At 36.0% G+C, this 25,043-nt stretch overlaps 1 protein-coding gene across 1 annotated transcript in view; it reads right to left on the reverse strand.

Annotated features, from left to right (window-relative positions):
• Positions 1 to 568: 568 nt before the first annotated feature.
• FGF12 (fibroblast growth factor 12) overlaps positions 569 to 25,043 on the reverse strand; it is a 266,484-nt gene continuing 242,009 nt past the window's right edge. Inside the window, exons 4-5 of the mRNA XM_047099227.1 lie at positions 20,454 to 20,652; positions 569 to 3,908 (exon numbers count right to left, since the gene is read on the reverse strand). Coding sequence (XP_046955183.1) covers positions 3,790 to 3,908; positions 20,454 to 20,652 — 318 coding nt within the window. The 3' untranslated portion in view covers positions 569 to 3,789. The remainder of the gene's footprint in view (positions 3,909 to 20,453; positions 20,653 to 25,043) is intronic.

Below are 25,043 nucleotides of genomic sequence, written 5' to 3' on the forward strand. Positions count from 1 at the left end.
AAAGAACACAAGTCAAATAAAAACTCTATATATCCTTATTTCAGAAGCATATGTATATATACACATATATATTTGTAGAACAATCCACTGTTTTAAATGTGACTCTGAGTTAAAAAATGCTATTTACAATTTTATGACAGAGAAATAATCTCAGCCTTTTATGATATTAAAATGAGCAGGGGATTTTTATGTTTGAGTGTGTTTCACCTTGTGCAGACGAAATTAAGTAACATCATGGGAAACCTTCTCAGAGCAAGGCCTTGTAGACTAAGCCATGAAGGTAGAATAGTAGATTTGCTATTTCTGGGTCCATGTTTAAAAAAATTACTGTTGATGTAGCTATGTTTCTTTGTCAAGAAATCACTGGTCCCAAATTAGGACCTTCAAATTTCCAATACATAATAAGTCATTCTTCATTCTTTACTTCTGTCTTAATATTCTCATCTCTTGCTAGTGGCACCACAGGACAATCATCCATACATATAATACCTATCTACAGCAGTGTCATTTCTTAAATTGGAGAATCCTTCTAAAAAGCTACCTGGATTAAAATGAGGCCCATAAAGCATCACAATTTACATCAAATTGATGTCTCTTTATTGTGCCAATCCATAGTGGCTAAAAATGTGCTATGAAATTCATATGTAAAATTCAAAACCCAAACTATTACTGTGATCAAGTACAGGACGGCTTGCTGTCCTCCAGTTTCCTGAAGCACAAGTCTCTGAATTAGCAAATGGAACATCAGCACCATTTTGTTTCCATACCTCAAACTTCTAGCTTAAAAATCAAGTAAAGTATATTGACCAAAGAACTGTTTTGAGATTCTCAAAAGTATTGTTTTCATTCTTAAGCCCATTGATTTTGAAGCATGTTACAATGAGGACTCTTGGAATAAACACATCTTAACTTATATGTACATAGTCAATTACAAAGCTTTACTGAAAGTTATATTTTTCCTGAGAATATCCCAATGGATGAAAAAAAAGAGTTATTTGACTTATAGAAACTTAAGAGATGAATGAATTGAGACCCAGAAATTGGAACGATAAAAATCAAAGAATTATTTTACTTGGAAGAAGCCTGGAAAACAAACTATTTAAACTGGCTCATATTTTTGGAAGAAATAGGATAATTATATGTTTGTATTTGGTAATTAAAAAAAAAAAAACTAAGACTGTGAATACTGATTTTTTCTATTAAAGGTTTTATGTACCTAAAACGTAAGCAGCAGTTAAGCAAACGTTCACCCTATGCTCTCAACTACAGGTTTTGTCAAGTTAATATGTAAAAGAAAGGTGAGCTTTCCAGTTAATTCTTCAAAATTAATTGTAAATAAGGCAAAGCTAATTTCTGAACAGTTACTGTGGTCAACATTTGCTTAAATGATATGAAAAAAAAAAACAATATAGAAACCAGGTGGTTGGACTCCTGCTTCTTAACTGCTACGAGGAAGAAGACAAATATGAATCTAGATGATAAATGATGGGCAGCCATTGAAAATAGAGGGAAGATTTGTGTTGCAGTTCATATCGCCATCATATTTTTCTTAATATTTAACCAGACTAAATATATTGTAATGAAATCATCAGTGTAATTTATAACACTTTGTGAAACTGTCAATTGTGTTACTGATGAGTTTGTGGGGTGTGTGTGTGTGTGTGTGTATCACCATAAAAGCTCAAGTAATTTAATGCTAAATGAGCTTGTGACCCATTTTGTAGAAGACTCTTTTTGAATTTTTTCAAAGAAAACAAGGCTTTGTGCTTGGGGTTTGTTTGGTCCTAGAAGTGACAGGTGTGTTTAAAAGCAAGTTGAATCAAGAGTGACAAGGAGAAATACAACCAGATTTGTAAGTTTTTTACAAGTGTGTTCTTTTCCTAGAAGAGCAACATTCTTTTTTTTTAATTTAAATGTCTTTATTTGTTACTTTCAAAATATTTTGTTAAACAAATATCTTTTGCAAAGGTGTGTTCAAAATCCTTGCCGAGGTGCCTAGATGCATAACTTTTATTCTTTACAACCGATAAGGCAAATTCCTCCATTTCATTTGCTGCTAACCTCCTGATAACATAAATTAAGTACTTGGTGAAGGACACAAACCACTATTAAAGAATAATGATTGTGTAGAGTGAGGGGAACTACATTGACTTTGAAAGAATACAGCAACCAATGGCAAGGTCATTTAAGTGAAGGCCTAGAGCTTCTGCAAAGTGTATATATTTTAGGGAATCATATTTGGAACAATACATGCTGGACAGTAGAGCTATAGGAGAAGTAACATGCTACATCTTCTCATTGATAATATCCATAATTCTGCATACATTTTTAACATTCTGTTTTGTTTGAATTTGGATGTCTCTACACCATCCTGATTTGTAGGACTATGTAGATCTATTTTTTTTCCAAGGCGATCATATAATGTTCATTTCTTCCCTAATATTTTTCTAATACTTTAGTATTGCCTAGTCCTTACACTGAGTTCTTTTTTTTTTTTTCTTTTCGATGCTTTTGGAACCATAACTGTTAATTCCATATTGTTTCTCTATGCCCCTTGAAAACTCAGTGTATCAAGTTCCTTTCTGTGTTCTAGGAGACAGATTTATTGTCAACTAGACTTATTAACAAGGATATACAGCAACAAGCAAACCACTGGCTTCATAAGATACTAGGTTAGGAATTTCACAGCCATGCCTCCCAATTTCTTGGTGAAGTTTGGAAAATATTACATACATAAAACTCTAGTAAGTTTCAAAGGCAACTACAATTTGCTTTGACCAATTTCCTAAAACTTATTTCCTCATGCAAAACTCCTTTTCTTTCTTTCCTGCTGCAAGAGATGGTACAAAACTCTCTAATACAGCTAGACATGCACCTCTACTCTCAAATGTGTGTACAATGTAAACAATCAGACCAAATGATAAGAGCATATAACTTATTCATCACTGCCCAGACATGGCAATGACACAGAATTCCCAAAAGTTATTTCAGCCTTAGAACACATTTTATTTTTCTAAATGACTAAAAAAAAAAAAAAAAAAATGAGATCCTAGACTAATCCCTTTGATAAAAATATGATAATCTCCTAGGTGAATCTGAAATTCTTTTTTATGAAGGAATGATATCAGCTAATACCATTAAGTTCAACAGAAGTCTATCCTTTGCATGAAACAATCTTAAGTAACAACTTTAAGAATAAAATTTTAAACTTTTAAATGATTCCTGGCTTATACCATACAGGTGTTAGAAGAATCTATAATTTGTACATGTTCAATATCATGATAAAAAAAAATCCTGGAAACAGTATGTAATTATGTGTCAATTCCAGATGCCCAAAGAAAATTCAAATTCAAAACACAGCACACATCACAGCATTATCCAAAGTTTAAGTTATTTAGGGTATTACATTGATTTCTAAGTTAAATTCTCCAAAACCCTTGTCTTTAAGATAATAACTTTATTTCACATTTATTATAGCTATGTCTTCATTATAATTGGCATTTTATTAATAACAACACAATGTTGTGGCATCTTGATTTATTTTTTCCCTTGATTTTATGTGTGCTAATATTTTGTGCATGTGCATTTTCTACCAAACTGCAACAGGCAAGCTTTGGTTCAATTTCTTTGTCCTACACAAAGGAAGATTTTGAGTGCAGAATCTTAGTCACTAGGTCCTGGGTTGCCATTTTATTTTCCTCTCCTTGGGTGGATTTATTGGAAGGAAATGGGTAAAGGGGAGGGGATAAAGGGAAGGGATGAGAGAGGGACAAAGGGAAGAGTTCTCAGCTATGTTGAATCTTGATTCACGACTTTGCCTCCATTCATGGTTGGTGTTCCAGAACTTTTCCTCGAACGCCCTTGTTTTTCTCCAATTTCATGTAGCGATGGCTCTCTGTACATACACACTGAAAAGCAAAATTACATCAATTACTTATTACAATAGTAGACATCAATTTGGATTCCATAAACATCTCAAATTTAATTTCACAATATTCTTCACTCTCACCACGAGCTCTTCTCTCCTGTGTAAAAACTAGTTTTAACTGGATAACATATTTAGTGGATATAAATGACCCTCTACTAGTTTTATCGGTCATAACCTTTTAAGTCTTCTTGAACTGTGGACATAGAGTGGTTTCTGCTCTCTTACAGATAAGGCTTGAGTCTTACCTGTCTGCTAACCTATATAACAGGATTTTCATCTAGCGTTAGAGGAGACATTGCAAGCATAACATTAAAAGGATAGAAATAGATATTTTCTTAGTCCTTAGTCTGCAATCTAGTTTGCACAGGAAAAAAAATCCTTATATACATGATCCTAATCTTTACCTTACTACAAGAAATATGACATTGTTATATCAAATTGAAATATTTTGCACCAATTTTCAGGGCACCCTACATAAGAGGTGATAATAGGAGGGAAGGCAGAGAAATAATTCAACAACGCCATTTTCCCAATTGCTTCAAGTTTGAATATGCAACTGTGAAATTTTAGTTCACATCTACATAAGACAGTTTCTCTCTCCTCTATTGTTTTGTCTGGCTCCAAAGGTTAGTCATCTGTGAATTATCATGGCTGTTGCTAGATTATTGCATAAAAAGAATATTTTTTTTCAATGCATAAGAATTCAGATCTTATTCTTGTAAGACAGGATCTATCAGCATAAGGAATACATTAAAACATTCATTATATTGTTGTGAAATAGACATATGTGACTATATACAAGCACATGAAGTATTTCATTCAAATATCGGGAATTATTTTTATCCTTGATTTAGGAACAAAGAGTTAAGTCCCTCCATCCATTAAACCATCGCTGCAATGCTTTGGTAATCTGAATATTATTACAAATCAAATAGCTTCCTCCCTTGGGTTTTGCCATGATGCAGGAGAGCTGAGCATGGTTATGACTGACTGGATGTCATGCAGTGATTAAGGGCACAAATTTGAAAGGGAAGCAAAAATAATATAAAAACAAGGAGGGGGATGAAACATAAGAGACTCTTAAATATGGAGAACAAACAGAGGGTTACTGGAGGGGTTGTGGGAAGGGGGATGGGCTAAACAGGTAAGGGGCATCAAGGAATCTACCCCTGAAATCATTGTTGCACTATATGCTAACTAACTTGAATGTAAATTAAAAAAAATAAAATTAAATAAAATTAAAAAAAAAGAGAGAGCACCAATTTGGGAGCCACACTACCTGGGTCCATGTCCCTACTCAGTCACTTGCCAGCTCTGTTAACTTGGACACATTTTCATCACTGAAAAACTGAATTTTTATGAGGATTAAATGTTGGGAATATAGGAAGTGTCCAAAGATGTTTAAGAGAATGAAGGAGCTGATCTCTTCTTGAAAATATTGAATAACAGATTTCAGAGAACACAGTGATAATTTTTTTTTTGGCTAAAGGTATTCTAAATTCAAAACTAGATTAAGAGAGTTAAGACATAAGAAATGGTCTCATTACACTAGTTCAGTGAAGAGGAGACAGGTTTTTTTGCAACATCTCAGTGGTAGAGCTCCTTAAACAATAACGTGCTTTTGAAACATTCAAGGATATTGTTAAAATGGAGATTTTGATACACATTTTTGTGGACTTGAGATTCTACATGTTTTAAAATTTATTTTGAGAGAAAGAGAGAGCACAAGCAGGGGAGGGGCAGAGAGAGAATCCCAAGCAGGCTCCATGCTTTTAGCACGGAGCCTCATGCGGGGCGCAAACCAGAGAACCGTGAGATATGACCCGAGCCGTAACCAAGAGTCAGACGCTTAACTGACTGAGCCACCCAGGTGCCCCTCTACATTTTTAATAAGCTCCCAGATGATGCTGATCTTGGCAAACTGAACCTCACTTCAGGTAGTACAAAAGGGATATATAAACTATTTTTGCTAAATATATCATGCAAAATTATTACATATATATATTTTTTACATACATATTTTAAATGAGATTTTAAAGTATTTCAATTATTTTACTAAATGGCTTCTCCAACATCCCAAAAGACCTCTGGCTTACGTAGCAAAGTTGCACAGAGTAAATGAATTCAGAAATAATTCTGTAATTTTCAGATGATGCCATTAGATAATTTAAGTTTCTACTTTCTTTTCCAAAAGACAGAAGATCCATGTGGAAGATCCTATTGAAATGTTGTAATTCCTCAAGTCTAATGTCTCTTACCTATATTTCTGTTACAGAGAAAGTGTTAAAATCTCCAAAATTAAAGCATACATTTATATATGCAAATATAGATATTTGCACAGGGAAGTAAGTGCACAGGGAACTCAGAAGTAATGAAGTGATTCCATCAGAAAGCTATTCATATGATGCCATAAACACAGCTTTTCCTACTTTGCCAGTGAGTCAACTATAAAAACCAATACATCCCCAGGACTGACTACAAGCTGCTAAATCAGAGTCTCAAAGAATGACAAAAATTACCTTTTAAAAAATATACATAATCAATATATTTTGACCTGCAAATTTCTTTTTTATTTATTTCTTTGAAATTTTTTTTAATGTTTTATTTTTGAGAGAGAGAGAGACAGAGTGTGAGAGGGGGAGGGGTAGAGAAAGAGGGAGACACAGAATCTGAAGCAGTCTCCAGGCTCTGAGCTGTCAGCACAGCCAGACACGGGGCTCAAACCCACAAACTGTGAGATCATGACCTGAGCCCAAGTCGGACGCTTAACCAACTGAGCCGCCCAGGCGTCTCTGACCTGCAAATTTCTTAAACTCCCAACTTAAAGGTACCTGAAGGATGTTACTTCTGATTTAAAAAAGAATACATTTTTAAAAATAATTTTATAGCTAAATTTCTTATTTTACTACTTAGTTTTTAGTTTCCTTATGTTCTTATGTTCTAGATTCTTCCCAGGGCATTTGTTTTTACTTGTTATCTTTTCTTTTGCTTTTTCTTTTGCTTTTTTTTCTTTTTCTTTTCTTTTTTGCTATTTCTCACTAATACATAAAATACTTCAATTATGACAATGTGAAATGTTGCCATTACAATTACCACTGTAGACAACTTTCCCAATAACTAAACCCTGCTGGCCATCCTGGTATCAAGTCCTTAAAGAGGTTTTTTAAAATCGGCATCTGAAAATTTTCAGTGTTTCAAAAAGAACAAAACTCATTAGTACCATAGCAGAGCATGTAAGTTGCTCTTCTTCCAGGCCTACTCACTAACTTTCCAGTATTTTCATTAAATGGAAAAATAAAATTCTGGGTTTTGAAAAAACTAGTCCATATATCTTAGTTGGAAAATGAAGAGTAAATAGTGGGTTTCTCAGTTTGCTGAAAATCCCCCTTCAGTTAGTCAAATAAATATTTGAATTTCTGTATTTCTGTTTAAAGAAAGAATTGTTTCTTTAAAGAAAACAAACGAGTCAATCAAGGAATTACAAGCGAGTATAATCAAAGAGAGCAAAAACTTTGTCAAACAAGATTAGTTTCTTGGGCTTTCATTTTCATTATTATTGATAGACTCTGGGATGTCTGTAATACTGTCTAACTCAAGAAGCTGACAAATCAAGGGGTACAAATCTCAATCAAATTTTGAATGAAAATGTAGTTAAAAGAACACGATCCAATTAGAAAGCAAAGAAAGGACAAAACATTTCTCCCCAGTAATATAGCTCCCTTGGGTAGTTGTATCAACACTCCATAACTGTACTATTCTAAATGGCACACAATTAAAAGATGACACAGAGTACACGAAGAGAACAGAAGGTATAACTGTTCTATAAAGTGCATTAGATGTGCAAAATGTAAAACCCATCACATTGATGTACAACGTAACCACAATGGTGATCTCGTAAATAAACTTTTAATCCCTTAAATGAATCTATTATTTAAGATTTTTCAAAGCCATTTTAAATTGACTAACTCATTTGATAATCATATTAACCTTATGAATAAAGTGAGAAATTCTTATCCACATTTTTAAATATAAAGGAAACTAAGCAACTTTCCTAAAGTCAGATGGTGAGTAGCAGCAAAGCCAGGATGAGAATGTAAGGCTTCAAAATCCTAATCAAGAGTTCTTAACAAAAGCAGAAGAGCAATTCATCAAAAAATGCAACAAAAGATTATCTTATATCAGACAACGTTTAAATTATATCCATATATTAATTGAGATCCAAGTTGGCCTTACCTCTACTAAATATTCTTAATGTCATCCAAAAAAGGTTAATGAAAACAAATGCCACTATAGGATGAATCCTATGTAATAGGATGGCTATTATCAAAAATGAAGACAAAAACAAAATAACCAGTGTTGGTGAGTATGTGAAGAAACTGAAAACACTGTACATTTCTGGTAGAGATGTAAAATGTAAAGCCACTATGGAAAATGATATGATGATTCCTCAAAAAATTAAACATAGAGTTATCATATGATCCAGAAATTCCACCTCTCAATATACCCAAAATAAATGAAAACAGGGATGTGAACAGGTATTTGCACACTGAGTTCAGAGTAGTATTATTTACAATAGTCAAAAGGCAGGAGTAACCAAAATATCTATCAATGGATGAATGATAAACAAAATGTAGTACATACATACCATACAATATTGTTTAACCTTAAAAAGGAAGGAAATTTGACACAAGAATGGATGAATCTTGAGGACATTATGCTAAGTGAAGTAAACTAGACACAAAAGAACAAATATTTTATGATTCCATTAACATAGGATATCTAAAGTAGTCATAGAGACAGGAAGGAGAATAGTGGTTTCCTGGAGCTGGGGGAAGGGAGAATGGTAACGTGTACAAGTACAATGTGAATTACTTAATGGCTCTGAAATGTACACTTACTTTGGCTAAAATGGTAAATTTTATGTTGTGTCTATTTAACACAATTAATAATTATACATACTTTAAAAAATCACACACACACACACACACACACACAAATAACGAGTGTAAGCTATACACAAAGAGATGACTATTAAAGCCAGAAATGTTCTATTTGCATAGGAAGAGTCAACAATTCCCTAATAGTCAAAAGTATTAGTCTTAGAAGCACAGCAAGACAGAGAGAATTGAGATATAACTGAGGGGTTATAGAGTTGGTAAGAGGAAAATCTGATGAGAATACCCTAGAACTGCACTGCCTAATATACTATCCATTTGGTATATGTGGTCACTAAGCATTAAATGTGGTTATTCCCAATTCAGATGTGCTGCAAGTATAAAACAAACACCAAATTTAAAGACCACACAAGGGGCGCCTGGGTGGCTCAGTCGGTTGGGCGGCTGACTTCGGCTCAGGTCACGATCTCACACTCCGTGAGTTTGAGCCCTGTGTCAGGCTCTGTGCTGACCGCTCAGAGCCTGGAGCCTGTTTCAGATTCTGTGTCTCCCTCTCTCTCTGACCCTCCCCCGTTCATGCTCTGTCTCTCTCTGTCTCAAAAATAAATAAACGTTAAAAAAAATTTAAAAAAAAATAAAGACCACACAAAAAGAATAAATATCTCAGTAGTAATGTCTTAAAGTGATTACATACTGAGTACATGATATCTTGGATATTTTGGGTTGAATATACTATTAAAATTTACATCACATGCTTGTTTTTATTTTTCAAATGTGAATACCAGATAATTTAAATTACCCATGTAGTTCATATGATATTTCTGTTAGACATTTCTATCTTAGAAGAGTTTGTTGTTCTCTACAGGTGTCCTGACTGGAGCTAACGCTCTAAATTACTGATCAACAGGAGGACAGTGGAGAAAATTTTCTGACCCGACTGGACCCGAGATTCATATGTAGACTTGGTAGAGGCAGAGTATCTCGGATGCCTTTGGTAGGATGAACTTGGCTTAACTAATGTTGTATCACTTTCATTCAATATGGATTTTTCATTTTCTTTTCCCTCCTCCAATTCCAGTTACTCTTTTGTGAACAAATATCTAAAGATGCATTTGTTCAAGCATTGATTTGCTCATTTATTCTATAAACGGGTGCACATTTAATTTGTGCTGGGAGCTCTGCTAAATTCCTTGGCAACTGCAAGAAATGACCTCTTGATTCCTGCCCTCATGGAGCTCAGGGTGAAGAAGGAGAGCACAGACATGCACACAAATCACAGGCTGTTCAGAGCCAGGGTAGAGAGTTGAATGGAAATTAGGACATCACAATAGCTATCTGATGTTGATTTAGCCTTGATGCAGAAGAGTTAGAGATATGGCCAGGCTACTGAAGAAGAGTGAGGAAACGAAGTGCAGGTAATGTAAGAAAAAGTGACTGGTTGAAGAATGGGGTAAGATAGAGAAGTGGGAGGGTTAAACCTGGCAGGGTTAACTTGTGTCAGAATTATGGAATTCCACGCTAGATTTAAACCATTATCCTGATATCTGTCAGCTTCAATTTGATAGTGAATGAAGAGTTAAAAGGGGCGCCTGGGTGGCCTGGGTGGCGCAGTCGGTTAAGCGTCCGACTTCAGCCAGGTCACGATCTCGCGGTCCGTGAGTTCGAGCCCCGCGTCAGGCTCTGGGCTGATGGCTCAGAGCCTGGAGCCTGTTTCCGATTCTGTGTCTCCCTCTCTCTCTGCCCCTCCCCCGTTCATGCTCTGTCTCTCTCTGTCCCCAAAACTGAAAAAAAAATTAAAAAAAAATATATGTCCATCAAATACAGGAGTTTATAGGGAAAAATCTATTTATTCAATCTCATTATCTGGAAAAATGTCTAACTACGTTTATATGGCCTGAATACAGCCAGTCAGATTAGTCAGAAAGAATCAATCAAACTGCATCTTACTGCACAGATTCTATAAGAAATGGTTGGCAGCATCTGAAACTTTCATGAGTTCTGCTATCTTGCAAACACAATTGTTAAGTTCTTAGAAATAAACCTAGCTGAGGCACCATTACATGTGAGACCTGCTGCTTATCTAACATGCACAATATCTGATATACTCCAAGTACCATAATTTTGACTGCAATTGAAAGGTGGAGTTCACTTGGTCAAGCTAACTAACATGTTAAGAAGGGTTATCCTTTTGTTTTGTGGGGAACTTAATGTAGCACTTAAGAAGACTAACCAAACAAAAAATAACAAATCAAGAGGTACTAACCCCATATATGAGCATCACATATATTTACAATAAAAAAATAATTTTATATAGCTACTAGTACTAGAATTTGGAGTTCTGGTATTAATTTCCAAACATATACTCCTAAGAAATTGTGGGGAATCTTTATCTTTTTTATTAAAAAATGTGTTTTAGGTTTTTTGGGTTTTTTTGGGGGGGGTAGGGGAGGGGCCAAGAGAGAGGGAGAGAGAGAATCCCAAGCAGACTCCACGCTGTCAGCACAGAGCCCGACATGGAGCTTGAACTCATGAACCATGAGATCATGATCTGAGCTGAAACCAAGAGTTGGACGCTCAACTGAGCCATCCAGGTGCCTCTATTGTGGGAAATATTTAAGAAGCATGTCTAGGAAACCAGCTAGGTCCTGATTTTCAAATAGTTCTTTCTGCAGCTACAGAATTGTCTTCCTAAATAATCCCTGCATTATGTAAGATTAAGTTTTTCTCTTCCTGATAATCAGGTCATTATTAGTAATTGAAATGACCTCTGATCTCTCAATTTGCATTATTTCAAAGTACAATGATATATACGGGGGAGTGCTTTTCCATCACTTTCTATTACAATAAGCTATTATTTCATTAGAAATAGATTTATTTTGCTTTAGGAAGCTCTACAATGTTTTAAACACCTCTTTGTTCTTGAATAGATTCTTCTGGTGCCCTCTGTTGTATGCATTTGGCCCACTTCAGCTACTCTTGGTGAGGAATAATTTCCAGCCTGGGAATACAGTGAAACAAACAAACAAAAAATCCAACTCCCTGTATTTCTTGTTTTCCCAGCTCCCCAATCACAGTTCTCAGAAACTCAGATTCAGTGCCAATGCCCATTTAACCATTGGACACAGTTCTCTGATTTAGGCAACTTGAGATGTTATTATCTACCAATGTGTCATCCAAGACTCTGTGGACTACACTTGTGATACAGAGTTTATTTTCAGTGGGTATGATTTAATGGCTACCATTTGGCATGGAACTTATTTCCAACTGTGTTTCCTTCTGATTTCACTTTATACTATTTTTTCAACAGAGTCTCAATATCCAGCTATCAAGAATGTTCAGTGCCTGATGATACAATGCCTGATTAACAACACTGCTTCTGTTTCACCTGGCACTTCTGGTTGGTTCTTGATCGCATTCCATGCCCTCTTTCTTCTTTAAATCAGGATAAAAAAGAATACTTGCTCTTTTTTTATCCCACAGGATGTTTTTGAGATACATATCATTCCTCTAACACATGTGGTATCATAATAGTTTTGGATAAATGGTAAAAGGAGATAATGTTCTGAAAAGGGAAGCATATCTGTTTCATTCTTTAGCACTCTTTCTTCATTTCAGTTTTCTTTCTCTTTTCCCTCCATTTTGATATATGTTTCGATTTTTTTCTTTTCTTCCCCTCCCCACCACCCTTCTCCCGTCTCTTCTCCTTCTTTTGGGTGTCTCCTTTTATTCATGTTTTGACTTTTCTTGATCCATAGTACACTGAAGCAGAAGGATTCACTGTAGCTTTCAGAGGTAGAGGGATTTGGTGAGAGAATATTCTTCCTCATGTGCAGACACGAGGACACACAAAGTTTCTAATAGCAGAGCCCATATCATGCATTACTTTAAGACACAGAAATCACTAGAAATTCCCAGTTCAATTTATTAATGTGAACAGATCACACCTGTATGATGTCACGTTGTGACTTGGCCTGGTGAAGTCTGTCATTTTGACAGCCACCTGAGATACACTGGCTATATTTCTGTAGAAAGCCACGCAGTCCTGCTATCATAAATAAGATGCTACACTTGGTCATAACAAGACCATAAGCTACCAACTTTAGAATACTACATAATATTTGTTTTATTAATTTCTTTTTTGCTTTACTTTTAAATGCAAGAAAGGAGAGAGATCTAATATATATCACTGAGCATTGAAATCTTGTCAAAAATAAAACACATCTCCTCTTTATAAGATTAGGTACAGGATTTCCAGGACATGGTTTCCAATTACTATTCTTCTATTATATTCTTTTCATGGGTACCTTGGTTGCAAATGCAGTTATCAGAAATATGCAAGCGTTCTCTGCCACTTTACTAGCTCAGATTCCCTGTTTGTAATTTTTAACATTCAAGAGTCACATTTATATCAGTTACAAACTTTTCTTGGGAAACAAACCAAAATAATGCCTTTCTTAAAAGTATGAAAAAAGTGGATCTCAAAAGTTGCCATTATTTATAAATCAGACAACTGTAATAAACCAGATGCAGTTACCATCCAGTGGGTCCTCTCCTCCTAAGCAGTGTCCTCACAATCATAGCTAATATTAATTGAGTACTTAATATTATATCTTAATATAATATTAAGATATACTTAATATTATATCTTAATATTATAAGTATAATATTAAGTATAAGATATACTTAATATATATCTGCACCTTATATACACTATGATTATTTTTAAACACCCAAAAGAGAGATATTTTCATTGGTTAGCTTTGCAACTGAGGAAACTAGAGAACAGAAAGGGTAGTTTGCTGGAAGTATTGCAGGACACCATAGGGCAGAATCAGCATTAAAACTCGTGTGTGATTAGCTCTAGGGTTCCTGCTTTAGGCTTACAGTCAGATAGTTTAATATGTCTGAGAAAAAACAAACACATAAATCTTTCTTGACTGGTCTCAAGTCAAGATCTTGATCCCAGTCCTCATGGGGGTGCTCAGCACTTCCTGGAACCCTACCGCATTTCTCTTGCCAATTTCCTCTCCCATTCTTCCCACGGGATATTACATCCCTTCACTTAACTCCTCAAACTCTCCTCAGACTCAGGCAATAGGCCTGTCTTCTTTCTTTTCTTGACTTTCTCTCTCCTTCCTCTCCCTCTCTCTCCTTCACGTTTCCCTTCCTTCCTCCTTTTTTTTTTTATCAGTAAACCACCTTGTTTTGCATTTCACGTAGAAAGAAGAAGAGGAAGTGTTTGTATTTCCACCATGAAAACGACCCACCTGCATATATCTGCTCACACGTGTTCTGGCTCCCTGCTTGTTACAGAGCTTGAACCCTCTCTGCACCTGTCTAAAGTTGGCCCTCCGCTTGCCACTTCCATGCTGGAGCCCACTCCCTTTGGTCAGTATAATTCAGTGACCATCTCTCCTCTAATGCCCAAAGTCACTTCTCCCCACATGTTCCCATCAATCTATAAATATGGTGTAATAGCTCTAAGCAAACAAGCCAATAAACCCCACTGTAACTCGCATATTTCTCTTCAGCTACTGCTTCCTATTTCTCTGCTCCTCTTTTACAGCAGAGCTCCTCCAAAGTGTGACTTAATATTACTTTCTTCTTTTCTTTACCTCCTGTGATAACTTGAATCCACTCTAATTAGGCTTATTCTGCTACACCACTGAAATCACTTGCCAAGTCACTGTTGCCTGTATGTTATATACCCATTGGTCAAGCCTCCAGCAGCTTATGGGATCCTCTGGCAGTCTTTGATAGATAACAGCTGTGGTCATAGTTTTGCCTCTTTCTAACTATACGAACCTGGGTGAGCTAGTTAACCTCTCTTAAACTCAGTTTCCTCATGTTTAAAATTGGGATGATAATCTTAACCTTCATACTCTCAAAGTGTTAGTGACTATCAATTGATACTCAATTGATCAATACACGATCGATCATTTGTGGTTAGGGAAGCCTGCTGAAAATAACAACGAGCCACACAAATGGCATATAAGGCAGTACAGCTGCTACTAATTATTACTTATATTACTGCTGGATTCCTGAAAATTATTTAGAAAGTGAGAGTTGTTGTAATTATGGAGAGAACTAGGTGGAAATCTTTGAGGGTCAGTATGGTTCTATAAGGGAGATTGGAAAACCTGTGTGAAAGGCAATTGTAGTTGCTGACAAATTATTTCCAAATGGAAGCAATACAACTCCAGTTTCTGATAAAGTTCACAAATGACACTCTATAAAGAACCCCCATCCTACATCAGTTTCTATCAAAGAAGGATGAAATATGACTAATCTTATTACTACCAATTTAATTGAATATTCCTTGGCCCTCTGTAATTTCTAAGAAGTGGAAAGGTTAGATTGCTCTGTCAGTTAATGTACCATTAAAGATATTTAATTGTCTTAATAGCAGATCATGGAAGGGTGTGAGCAATTAACATGAAGCAATTTCACACCTTAATTAACGTCACATGGGATCCCTTTGGAACTGGAGAAGAATTCTAAGCGCTGGTTCAGAAGCAATGTATTGCCAAAGGAACTCACCCAGCACACTGTAAATATTTATTATAAAGACTTAAGAGACATTGTGAACACAAAGATCTATATCTTCATGTGTAAAGAGATCAGAAGCAACATTTGTGTGCAGGAGAGAGATAGATATGGAAGAAGAATGTGTCAGGGAGAGGCAGGAGGGTTTTATTAAAGACTAAATTCAAAGCCAGGAAAATGCTGCTTTGAAGGAGTTATACTGGTTTGGGGGAAGAAGGTGTCACAGGCTGGCAGGGATCCAAAACTCAAAAGGTGGAGAGAGAGAGAGAGAGAGAGAGAAATTACAGCTATTGTCTTTGCTATAATTAAAACAATCAGGGGCATCAGCGGTACCCTTTGCTCCTCCATCTTTCTTTGCCTTTTAGTATGGTTGGGTCTAAAAGAGGATTTTGGAAAACACAGCAGTTTTCTTTCCAGGCAATTGAAATAAAAATGTCAAAATCATTTTGCTATTAGTATTCTCCCAATTAGAGGTCTAAAGCATTAGGACCCCTGATTTGTTCAGTTCTTTGGTACCCCATTATAGAGTTCTTGAAGAGATTATTTTCCCTCCAAATTTCAACTTTCACTGTCTCTAATCCCTTTATGAATACCACATCTCACAGCATTTACCCAGTACATAACCCAATAACACTATGTCCAGTTTCTGAGAGAAAATGAAAAAGACACTTTGCATTGATCTGACAGATTTGGGATATCCAGCTTTCTTACAATGTCTAATCTTCATATTATTCCTATGAAACAGATGGCATTTATAATCAACTTCATCTTCAGAGATCACTGAGGTTTAAAAGGGCAAATCATTTTCTCAAAATTTCTTAGAAAATCATTGGCAAAATTTTGATCAGAAGAATTAGACATTTATTCTTGATTAATTAATTTCTACTAGGTTATTTTTTTCTCAGTGTTGACATAGTGCGATAATTGGTGTTACCTCTTAGTCTGTATACTAATTTAACTCAGCACTAAAATACAGCCATCTTAATAGCAGTAGGAAATGGCAAAATGTGACATGTTTGATATATTTAATTCCATGGTGTCAGAGTGACAGTTTACTCTATGTTAGTCCAATATACTGATCACAATAATTTGAATAAATTTAAATAATTGCCTTTGGACATCTAGATTTAATCTAAATAAGCCTCGAATCACCAAATTCAGTTTAGGACACTAAGTCTTGATCCTGGTTGCCATCATAAAATCAGAACAACTCTGGAGACTTGGCCTGAGAATTTATAGCTTTTTGAACACTTCAGATGGTTCAGATACTCATGTTTGGGAAACACTGATCTACATTATACTTCTGGCACTTAAATCAGGTTCTATTAGCTTAAGTCAACAGTTATAACAGGAAAAACGGATAATTTTACCTGTGTGTGTGTCTGTTAGTCTTGTCTCCCCACTTGAAAATACATTGGTGGAAATCAGCAAATGTTCCTTTATTTCCAGTTTAATATTTCTGTTGCAATGATTCTCAGTTGATATTTACTAATTTTACTTTAGAAACATATTTCTCTCTCCAGGATTAAGTTCATGAAGCTTAAACCTTTGGAAATGCACACATTGTTTTCAGGAGGAAGGAACTAGATTCTGAATGCCAACCACCTGCAGGAGCTGAGTAATGAGCTTCTTGGAGGAGGGAGGAGAAAAGGAGGAGATTGTATCTTGCTCTTTGTCAATGAGTATTTGGCTGCTGTATCTAAAGCTAAAGGGGGAGGTTACCACCAAGACAATTTAAATCTGGGGGAGTTACTTATCTGTTGTGTGAACAATGCTCTGAAAGGGCAAAATTGGGAATCATGAAGCCTATGCTGTTGTCTTAAATTCCAGGGGAGGGGACCCACGTAAAGTAAAGGTTGACGTGCAAGTGTACATATAATGGGTTTAAATATCAAGTCCATCCATCTGTCTGAACAGACACCCTTGCAACCCTTCATTAACACCGCCTGTGTTGTAAACGAAGGGTGGAGAGTGAGGCCATGATGGGAAAGGGGCTGGTGGGTAATTATTATCATGTAATCAGTGTGGGATTTAAAGATCCTGGGACTGGTAGAGTTTAATTTTGGGAATCATGACATTCAAAATGATATCATCATCAAGAAGTGGGGAAAAGACAGAGCTATTTGAAAAACAAAACAAACCTCCTCTGACTTTTCCTCTATCAGTGGCCAATTCCCTTCCTAAAAGGACATTTACAGTCCGTAGTACTGGACTCTGTTGGTAACCATACAGTGGTAGGTTTACAGGTTTACAAAAATTCCTTTAAAAACTAAAAATAACTAACAACCTTTCTGGTTAGCCATCAATATGGACAGCCTCTTATGAAGCCGTCATTTTCTTTCTTTTCTGAAAGTGTCTTCTAGTTATGTGCTTTATAACCGATGTATGGAAGAATTTACCGAAGACTTTCTTTACAATGAGTTATGGCTTAGAATGTTTTTCATCCTACTGCTTCCAAAAAAACCCCAAAAAACAAAAAACAAAAAATAAAACAAAATCACAAATCATCCATTATGGAAATAGCTCATAAAATTGTACTTTTTTCATTCAATAATTCAATAAAGGAAATGTGTTTAGAATCATTTTGTTTATAAGTCCTAAGCTAGGTTCCATGAAGGAACATGGGTTTACAATTAAGACTGCACAGAATGCCATTGTCAAAGAACTTTAGGAATCAGCTGCTCCAAATTTTTCTTTTGCAGAGTAGGAAATGGAGCCTGTTAAAATTAAGCAAAAAAAAAAAAAAAAAAAAAAAAAAAAGATGTATTCTCAATTCTTTCTTGCCTAGTTTTAGCATGGCATTCCCATAACTATCCTATCTGATTATCTACCAATACGAGTTTATCTCATCATATCATGTATACCTTTCGCCATTTTGCATGGTTTGGAGCTAGCTTACCGTTCAAGCTGTGCCATGGTATATAACATTTCTGCTTTGCTATCACTGACTTTTCTAAGTATTAGCATATCCATAGGCTTACTTCAGATTAAAGGGCAGTAGAGTACAGGGAATAGATGTATAGGTTTCGACAGTGGGCTTCCTAGACTGCAGTCTCAGTTCTGTATTTATCTAGCCCTGTGATTGGACAGGGCTCACTAACTTTGTTATTGAAATATTAGTTTCTGCATCTATAAAATGAGGGTAATAACATAAAGCTGTTGTGAGGTTTAATGAATGTAACATATACAACCTGCCTAGCAAACGATAAATTGCACATAGATGCAGTAAGACTAGTAATCATAGTAATAAAGTGGTGGCATGAACAGTTTGGGGATCCTAGTGAGGAGAAAGAAATTCTCACTGCACAGTTCTTGATGCCTAACGAAACCTCCGGTGTACATATCTTTGATAAGAATGGTTATTACATAATTATATCATTTAATATTATAAAGCACAGCTGCATGAAGAATCATTGGGAAAGCATTCTTATTTTTGCATCATAACAATGGTATCAAATTACAAACGAGGTATGGGTGGCACCTGTGTGGCTTGGTCAATTACGCATCCCACTCTTGATCTCGGCTCAGGTCATGATCTCAGTTTGTGAGTTCCAGCTCTGCGTCCAGCTCTGCGTCCAGCTCTGCGCTGACAGCTCAGAGCCTGCTTGGGATTCTGTCTCTCCTTCTCTCTGCCCCTCCCCCGCTTGCTCTTTCTCTGTCTCACTCTCTCAAAATAAATAACTACAATTTAAAATAAAAACCAAACTAGGTATGGGAGAACTGATCAATTTCATGTGTCTGTCAACAATATTTAGAACATGAAGAGCTCCATGAATCTGAAAAGGCTTTTATTTCTAAGCAGCAAGTATATTCTCGATTAAAAAAGGAGAGAAGCGAATGGAATACATTTATTCAAAAGCATTTGCCAGGGTCTTATTATGCTATGCTGAGGTTCCATTTCAGACTTCAGACTGTAAGCAATTTCATCCATCTTCACAGAGATGTAGCGCTTGCTTGCTGGAGTCAGAATGCCTTGGCTTGGACTCTGCCTCTGGGCAAAAAAACTACACGTGTCCCCAAACAGTGAAAAAGGAGTATAAGAAGGAAAGTTCTGTTTTGTGTAGTTAAAAGTACAAAGTGTGAGAAGAGTTTTGAGCAGGACCAGGGACATTTTCCCCCAGTGCTTTGAACACAGTATCGATTGAACAAATGTTTGTTGACTGTTACAGTCATAGGTACTATGCAGCAGACATTGTGACCCTACACTGCTTGACCCGACCATATCTTGTAGATAGGGCATTGAAAGCCTGGCTAAGTTACAGAATTGCAATGCACTGCCTCAGTTTCCTCATTTTCTCAGACAAGAAGGCTGAACTAATTCTTTTAATGACTAATAATGTGACTTTTAGAAAGGAATGTTATTGGTAAACGTCTAGGTCACTGCTATTTTCTTAGGCTGTATTAAAAAGCTTGGCTGAATTCAGTAAAAGTGTTTACCTCAATGGTATATCTCATCTTACCTAAGGAACAAGTCACCAAAAATGGTGACCTAGCATAAAATTATTTATTCCACCAACCAATTTGAAATAAGTGAACAGTATATTAAATGATCATGAGAAAGGAGGTTATAGCCTCAAATGAGAAGGATAAAATTGAATATTGTAAATATTTATTGATCACAGTAGATAGAACACTCCTTTCCTTAGAAAATACAAAGAAAAATTAATACATCATATTGTTAGATCTGTTTAGAAAGATGTATAGATTAGGATACAAACATATTTCTAAAGGCTTTTTGCAAACTTTACAGCACTATCATAGCATGATTGGTTTTTCAAGAATGTAGCTTGAGAAATCATTGTGTTCACCAAAGAAGGAAATTACCTGCCAAATGGTAGCTAGCACTATTTTTTTTTCTACTTGGAGGAATTTTCTAGCTTCTATAGTCAAACAGTTTTTAAAATAAATGCCAAGCATTTGTAATAGTTTTTTTTTTTTTTTAAGGGAGAGGTACCACTGTGTTTTCTGAAACTTTGTTTGGATCTGTTGCATTCCAAGCAAACTCCACTGAGCAAGGGATAAGGAACCAAATTGTCATCAACACACAGATCAGGGTCTAAAAAGAAAAGAAGTTCATTTCATACCTTCAATAGGTTTTGGTACAAAATGTGATGAAGGCTTGGTTTTCTTCACTCTGTTTCCCTTCATAATTTGACCTTCTTTATTGAGTCCTAGAAACCATGCTCGGCCTGATTCCTGCTGACGATACAGTGTAGAAGAATAAATCACATAGTAGTTTTCAAATACAGATTCCTTAAATTTGCATTCTGGAGTGAAAACATCCTGCAGAAGAAAAGGAGATACAAAAGAAAGGACGGATTTAAAAAGTTAACTAGCATATGCTTAAATGCAATGAACCTGAAATATAGGTTCTCTGTTAAGAACAAATCAGAGGCAATAGCACATAATTTCTGATAGTACTTGGTTATAAAGATTCATCATACAAAATCAAAAGGCAAGATTTCCTTTCTTTTTAAAAAATTTTTTAGAAAGTTTATTTATTTTGAGAGAGAGAATCCCAAACAGGCTTTGTGCTGTCAGCACAGAGCCTGATGTGGGGCTCAATCTCATAACCCTGAGATCATGACCTGAGCTGAAATCAAGAGTTAGACACCTAACCAACCACGCCACCCAGGCATCCCAAGATTTCCTTTCTAGACAAACTTTCCTTCACAGAAGACAACTATTCAGGTTTGAATCACCCATTGGGCTAACATCATTCAAAGCTGTGCCCAGATCTGGTGCCAGTAAAATGTTTTATAAATTTAAGAGAATGACTATTGCACATTTTAGTGATCCTTATCATATAAAATGTATCTCTGGGAATCAAAATCAAACACAATCACAGCACCTGCAGGCTCATAGGTACACATTTGTGTACCTTATATGTACACAAATTTACTATGCAGTCAAAACTTGTTGCATTAAATCACCAGTACACTACCTCTTTGCTTAATGTCAGTAACTTTCCCTTTCATCTATGTAACATTTTTTAAATTTAGTAATTTAAATTTCAGGTATAAAAACAAAACACCCAGAGATAAGCAGTAGAAAAAAATATTACCACTACACTGTGTGATCTTCAGTGAAACATAGAATAAAAGTTGAATTCAAGATCGAATCTTAAATATCTTCTATTTCAACATCATCATTAGTAAGTGATATAGCCAAAAGGTTATATGATTAATTCAGAGTTACACCAAAGAAAAAAATTACTGCACCAATGCCAGAACTCACATTTATTGCTTTTAGAATCGCTGCCTCTCAAAATCACCTTTTCTGCCCGAGTCTTGTTTAGTGACTTACAATGAAATTTTATAACCAATACAATAAAATCAAATCCTAACATGTCAAATGGACAAAATATATTCTATGGAGAGGAGAAATTCCTCCCCTTCTAATATAAGCAGAAGAAAAACAATTGTGCTAACATCTTCTTTATATGTAAATAAGAATCCTATATGCAAAACAGATTCACAATCATCCCTGCTGCCTTTGTGATGTGCTGGAAGAATCTCTTCCTTGTAACCCTTTAAGTGTAAGGCCCCAATGGTTTCATGCAGTTACACCTGTAGTTAAGTGACTGAGGAATATGTGGGACTAAAGCTGCGTGAAATCATGTCCTTCTAGGTGATAGACTAGTCCCCTAGCTTCCTCTGCAGAAAACTACAGTGACATGTCGATGGGTGCTGGTGAAGGCCTTCAGTGACAAAAAAGACAATGGTTAAGACGCTTTCTTAATTTAAAATGGTTCTAAAATTACAGAGCAAAAAAGTGAGACTACAAAGATGGGAAGGGAAATGGAAAGGTGGTTGTAAACATTATGTATGTGTATATGTGTAATCTACACATACATAATATAGATAGATATATATTATTGACATATATTTATAATATTTATATGCATATCTATTTATACTATATTGATAATAACACTATAATGCCATAGGACACTCTCAATTTTAAGTAAACGTACTGGCTTAAGAATCAGAGAAACGAAAGACAAAGACCACATCTGCTACAATGGCTGTAATAAAAAAGATGGATCATAAAAAGTACTGGTGAGGATGTGAAGAAACTACAGCCCTCATCTACTGCTGGTGGGGATGCAAACAATGCAGCAGCTGTGGAAATCAGTTTGGCAGGTCTGCAAAAAAGTTAAGCATGCAATCACCATATGATCCAGCCATTCTACTTCTAGGTACATATCTAGGAGAGATGGACACTCATGTCTACACAGAAACTGGTACACAGATCTTCACAGCAGCATTATGCATAATGTGGAAGCAACTCAAATATCTATCAATGAATGAATGGATAAACAGGATGTGGTACACCCATACAATGGGATATTATTCAGCCACGAAAAAGAGTGGAGTACTGATTCATGTGACAATATGGATGAACCTTAAAAACATTATGCTAGGTCAAAGAAGCTGACAGAACAGGTCATATGTTGTATGATTCCATTTATATGAAATTTCCAGAATAGGCAAATCCAGACACAAAAAAATTAGATTAGTGGTTGCCAAGAGCTGGGGGTCAGGTAAATGAGAAGAGAGGAATTTTGTATGTTTGTTTTTGTTTTGTTTTTGTCTTTTTGGGGGGGAGATGGAAATATCTTGATATTAGATTAGATAGAAGTGATGGCTGCTGATTTGAGACCAGCCATCATACAACCTCATAAAACCCACTTCCATCAAAGATAATTACTACATTGTCTTGTATACATGATTAACAATAACAGTTTGACTGAGTAAATGATGAACTATGAGGTTTCTGTTTGGTTTTGCAATTGTTTAAAGTCTGTTCTTGAAACAGTGAAAGTCCAGGATATTGGGCAGGAACATGAGCCAGGAATAGCATTAGGCAGGGACTGGGTCTTGAACTTCTGAGCTGGTGAAGGGGGATCCCAGACACAGCACTCATGTCCGAATGAGAGATGAAAAGTCGGGGTGCCGGGGTGGATCAGTTGGTTAAGCATCCGACTTCGGCTCAGGTCATGATCTCACAGTTCAAGAGTTCGAGCCCGATATCGGGCTCTATGTTGACAGCTCAGAGCCTGGAGCCTGCTTCAAATTCTGCGTGTATCTCTCTTTCTGCACCTACCCCTCTCGTGCTCTCTCCCTCTCTCTCTCTCCCTCTCTTTATCTCTCTATCTCTCTCAAAAACAAACATTAAAAAAAAGAAACGGAAAGTCAAGTGGAGTATCACATTTAATGTCATTCCAAGGGGGCTACAGAGTCAGAGTTCAGAAATAAGGCAACTAATACCTGGCTAGGGCAAAACATTTCAGGTGGAAAAAAATGTCAGAAGCTTAGTGTAGGCACTTCTAGAAATAGTGAGGGAAACAAGAACACTGAGCAAACTTGGACAATCATTCTTAGTGCAACCTTTATGCTATTTATATAATTTCAACATAAATACGAAGTTGTACATTTAAAAATTTACAATACAGTTGCTATTATCATTCTTTTAGTTTTTTTTTAAGTTTATTTATTTTGAGAGAGTGAGAGAGAGACAGAGAGACAGAGAGTGTGAGAGGGAGAGGGGCAGAGAGAGGCAGAGAGGGAATCCCAAGCAGGTTCCACACTTTCAGTGCAGAGCCTGACACAGGGCCCCATCCCACAAACCGTGAGATCATGATCTGAGCCGAAATCAAGAATCAGACACTTAACCTACCCAACCACCCAGGTGCCCCAATTGTGTAATGAGAAATGAAATGTCCAGCTAGTTAGAATAAGAAAGTCAGAATTTTGCTTCTGGATCCATACCTACTCGATGTGAGACTTTAGGTAAGTGATTAATCTTTGAATTTTACATATGCAACTATAAATTATTTTAAGGAAAGTAAGACAAAGGATGTGGAAGCATGTTGTAAGCTTTCAGAATTTACAAAAATTCCTACTCATTATTCTTCTTCAGTTTTTATTTATAGCAAGAAAAATACAATCAATCATGTAACTAGACACTTAATTCTGTGTTTTTGTCATAGAAGTTTATATCTGCTGCAGCATCCAGGGCCCTAGGCTATAAGTTAAGCTTTATTCTGCATATATTACTTCCACCATAGCTAAAACAAATTACACATACATACTTGTTTAAAAAAAATTATCTAGGGGCCTCTGTTAAGTGTCTAACATTGGCTCAGGTCATGATTTCAAAGTCTGTGAGTTCAAGCCCTGCCTCACACTCTCTGCTGTCAGCACAGAGCCCGCTTCAGATCCTCTGACCCCCTCTCTCTGCCCCTCTCCCACTTGCTGTCTCTCTCAAAATAAATAAACAAATAAACTTTAAAAACATTAGCTAAAGCTTTCAGCAAACACTCGGGCAGTCACAGACATTCAGAAGAGGATCTGAGGTTAAAAAGCAAGTGGGTTCACAATGACAATAAATCTAATGTGTAGTGGAGACGAATAGACTTCAGAGCTAAAGGTGATAAAATCCTGGATTACCTTAATCCAGTGCATCTAATTAAAGCAGAGCAATGAACAAGTATAAAAAGGAGGATTTTTTCCATCTTTGAAAGATTAAACAGTCATATTGCATCTCATAAATTGTGTTCATATCTATTATCCTGAGCAATCAGTTCAATGTAGGTACATAGCAAGACTTGTAGAAATATTTGTTGATGAAATAGAAACATCTCCACATGTGCATCATGTATATAGATA

Source organism: Lynx rufus, unplaced genomic scaffold (genome assembly GCF_022079265.1).
Source record: "Lynx rufus isolate CCGP_SWC_20201006 ecotype Redwood Valley unplaced genomic scaffold, mLynRuf1.p SCAF_5, whole genome shotgun sequence".
NCBI classification, from domain to species: Eukaryota; Metazoa; Chordata; class Mammalia; order Carnivora; family Felidae; genus Lynx; species Lynx rufus.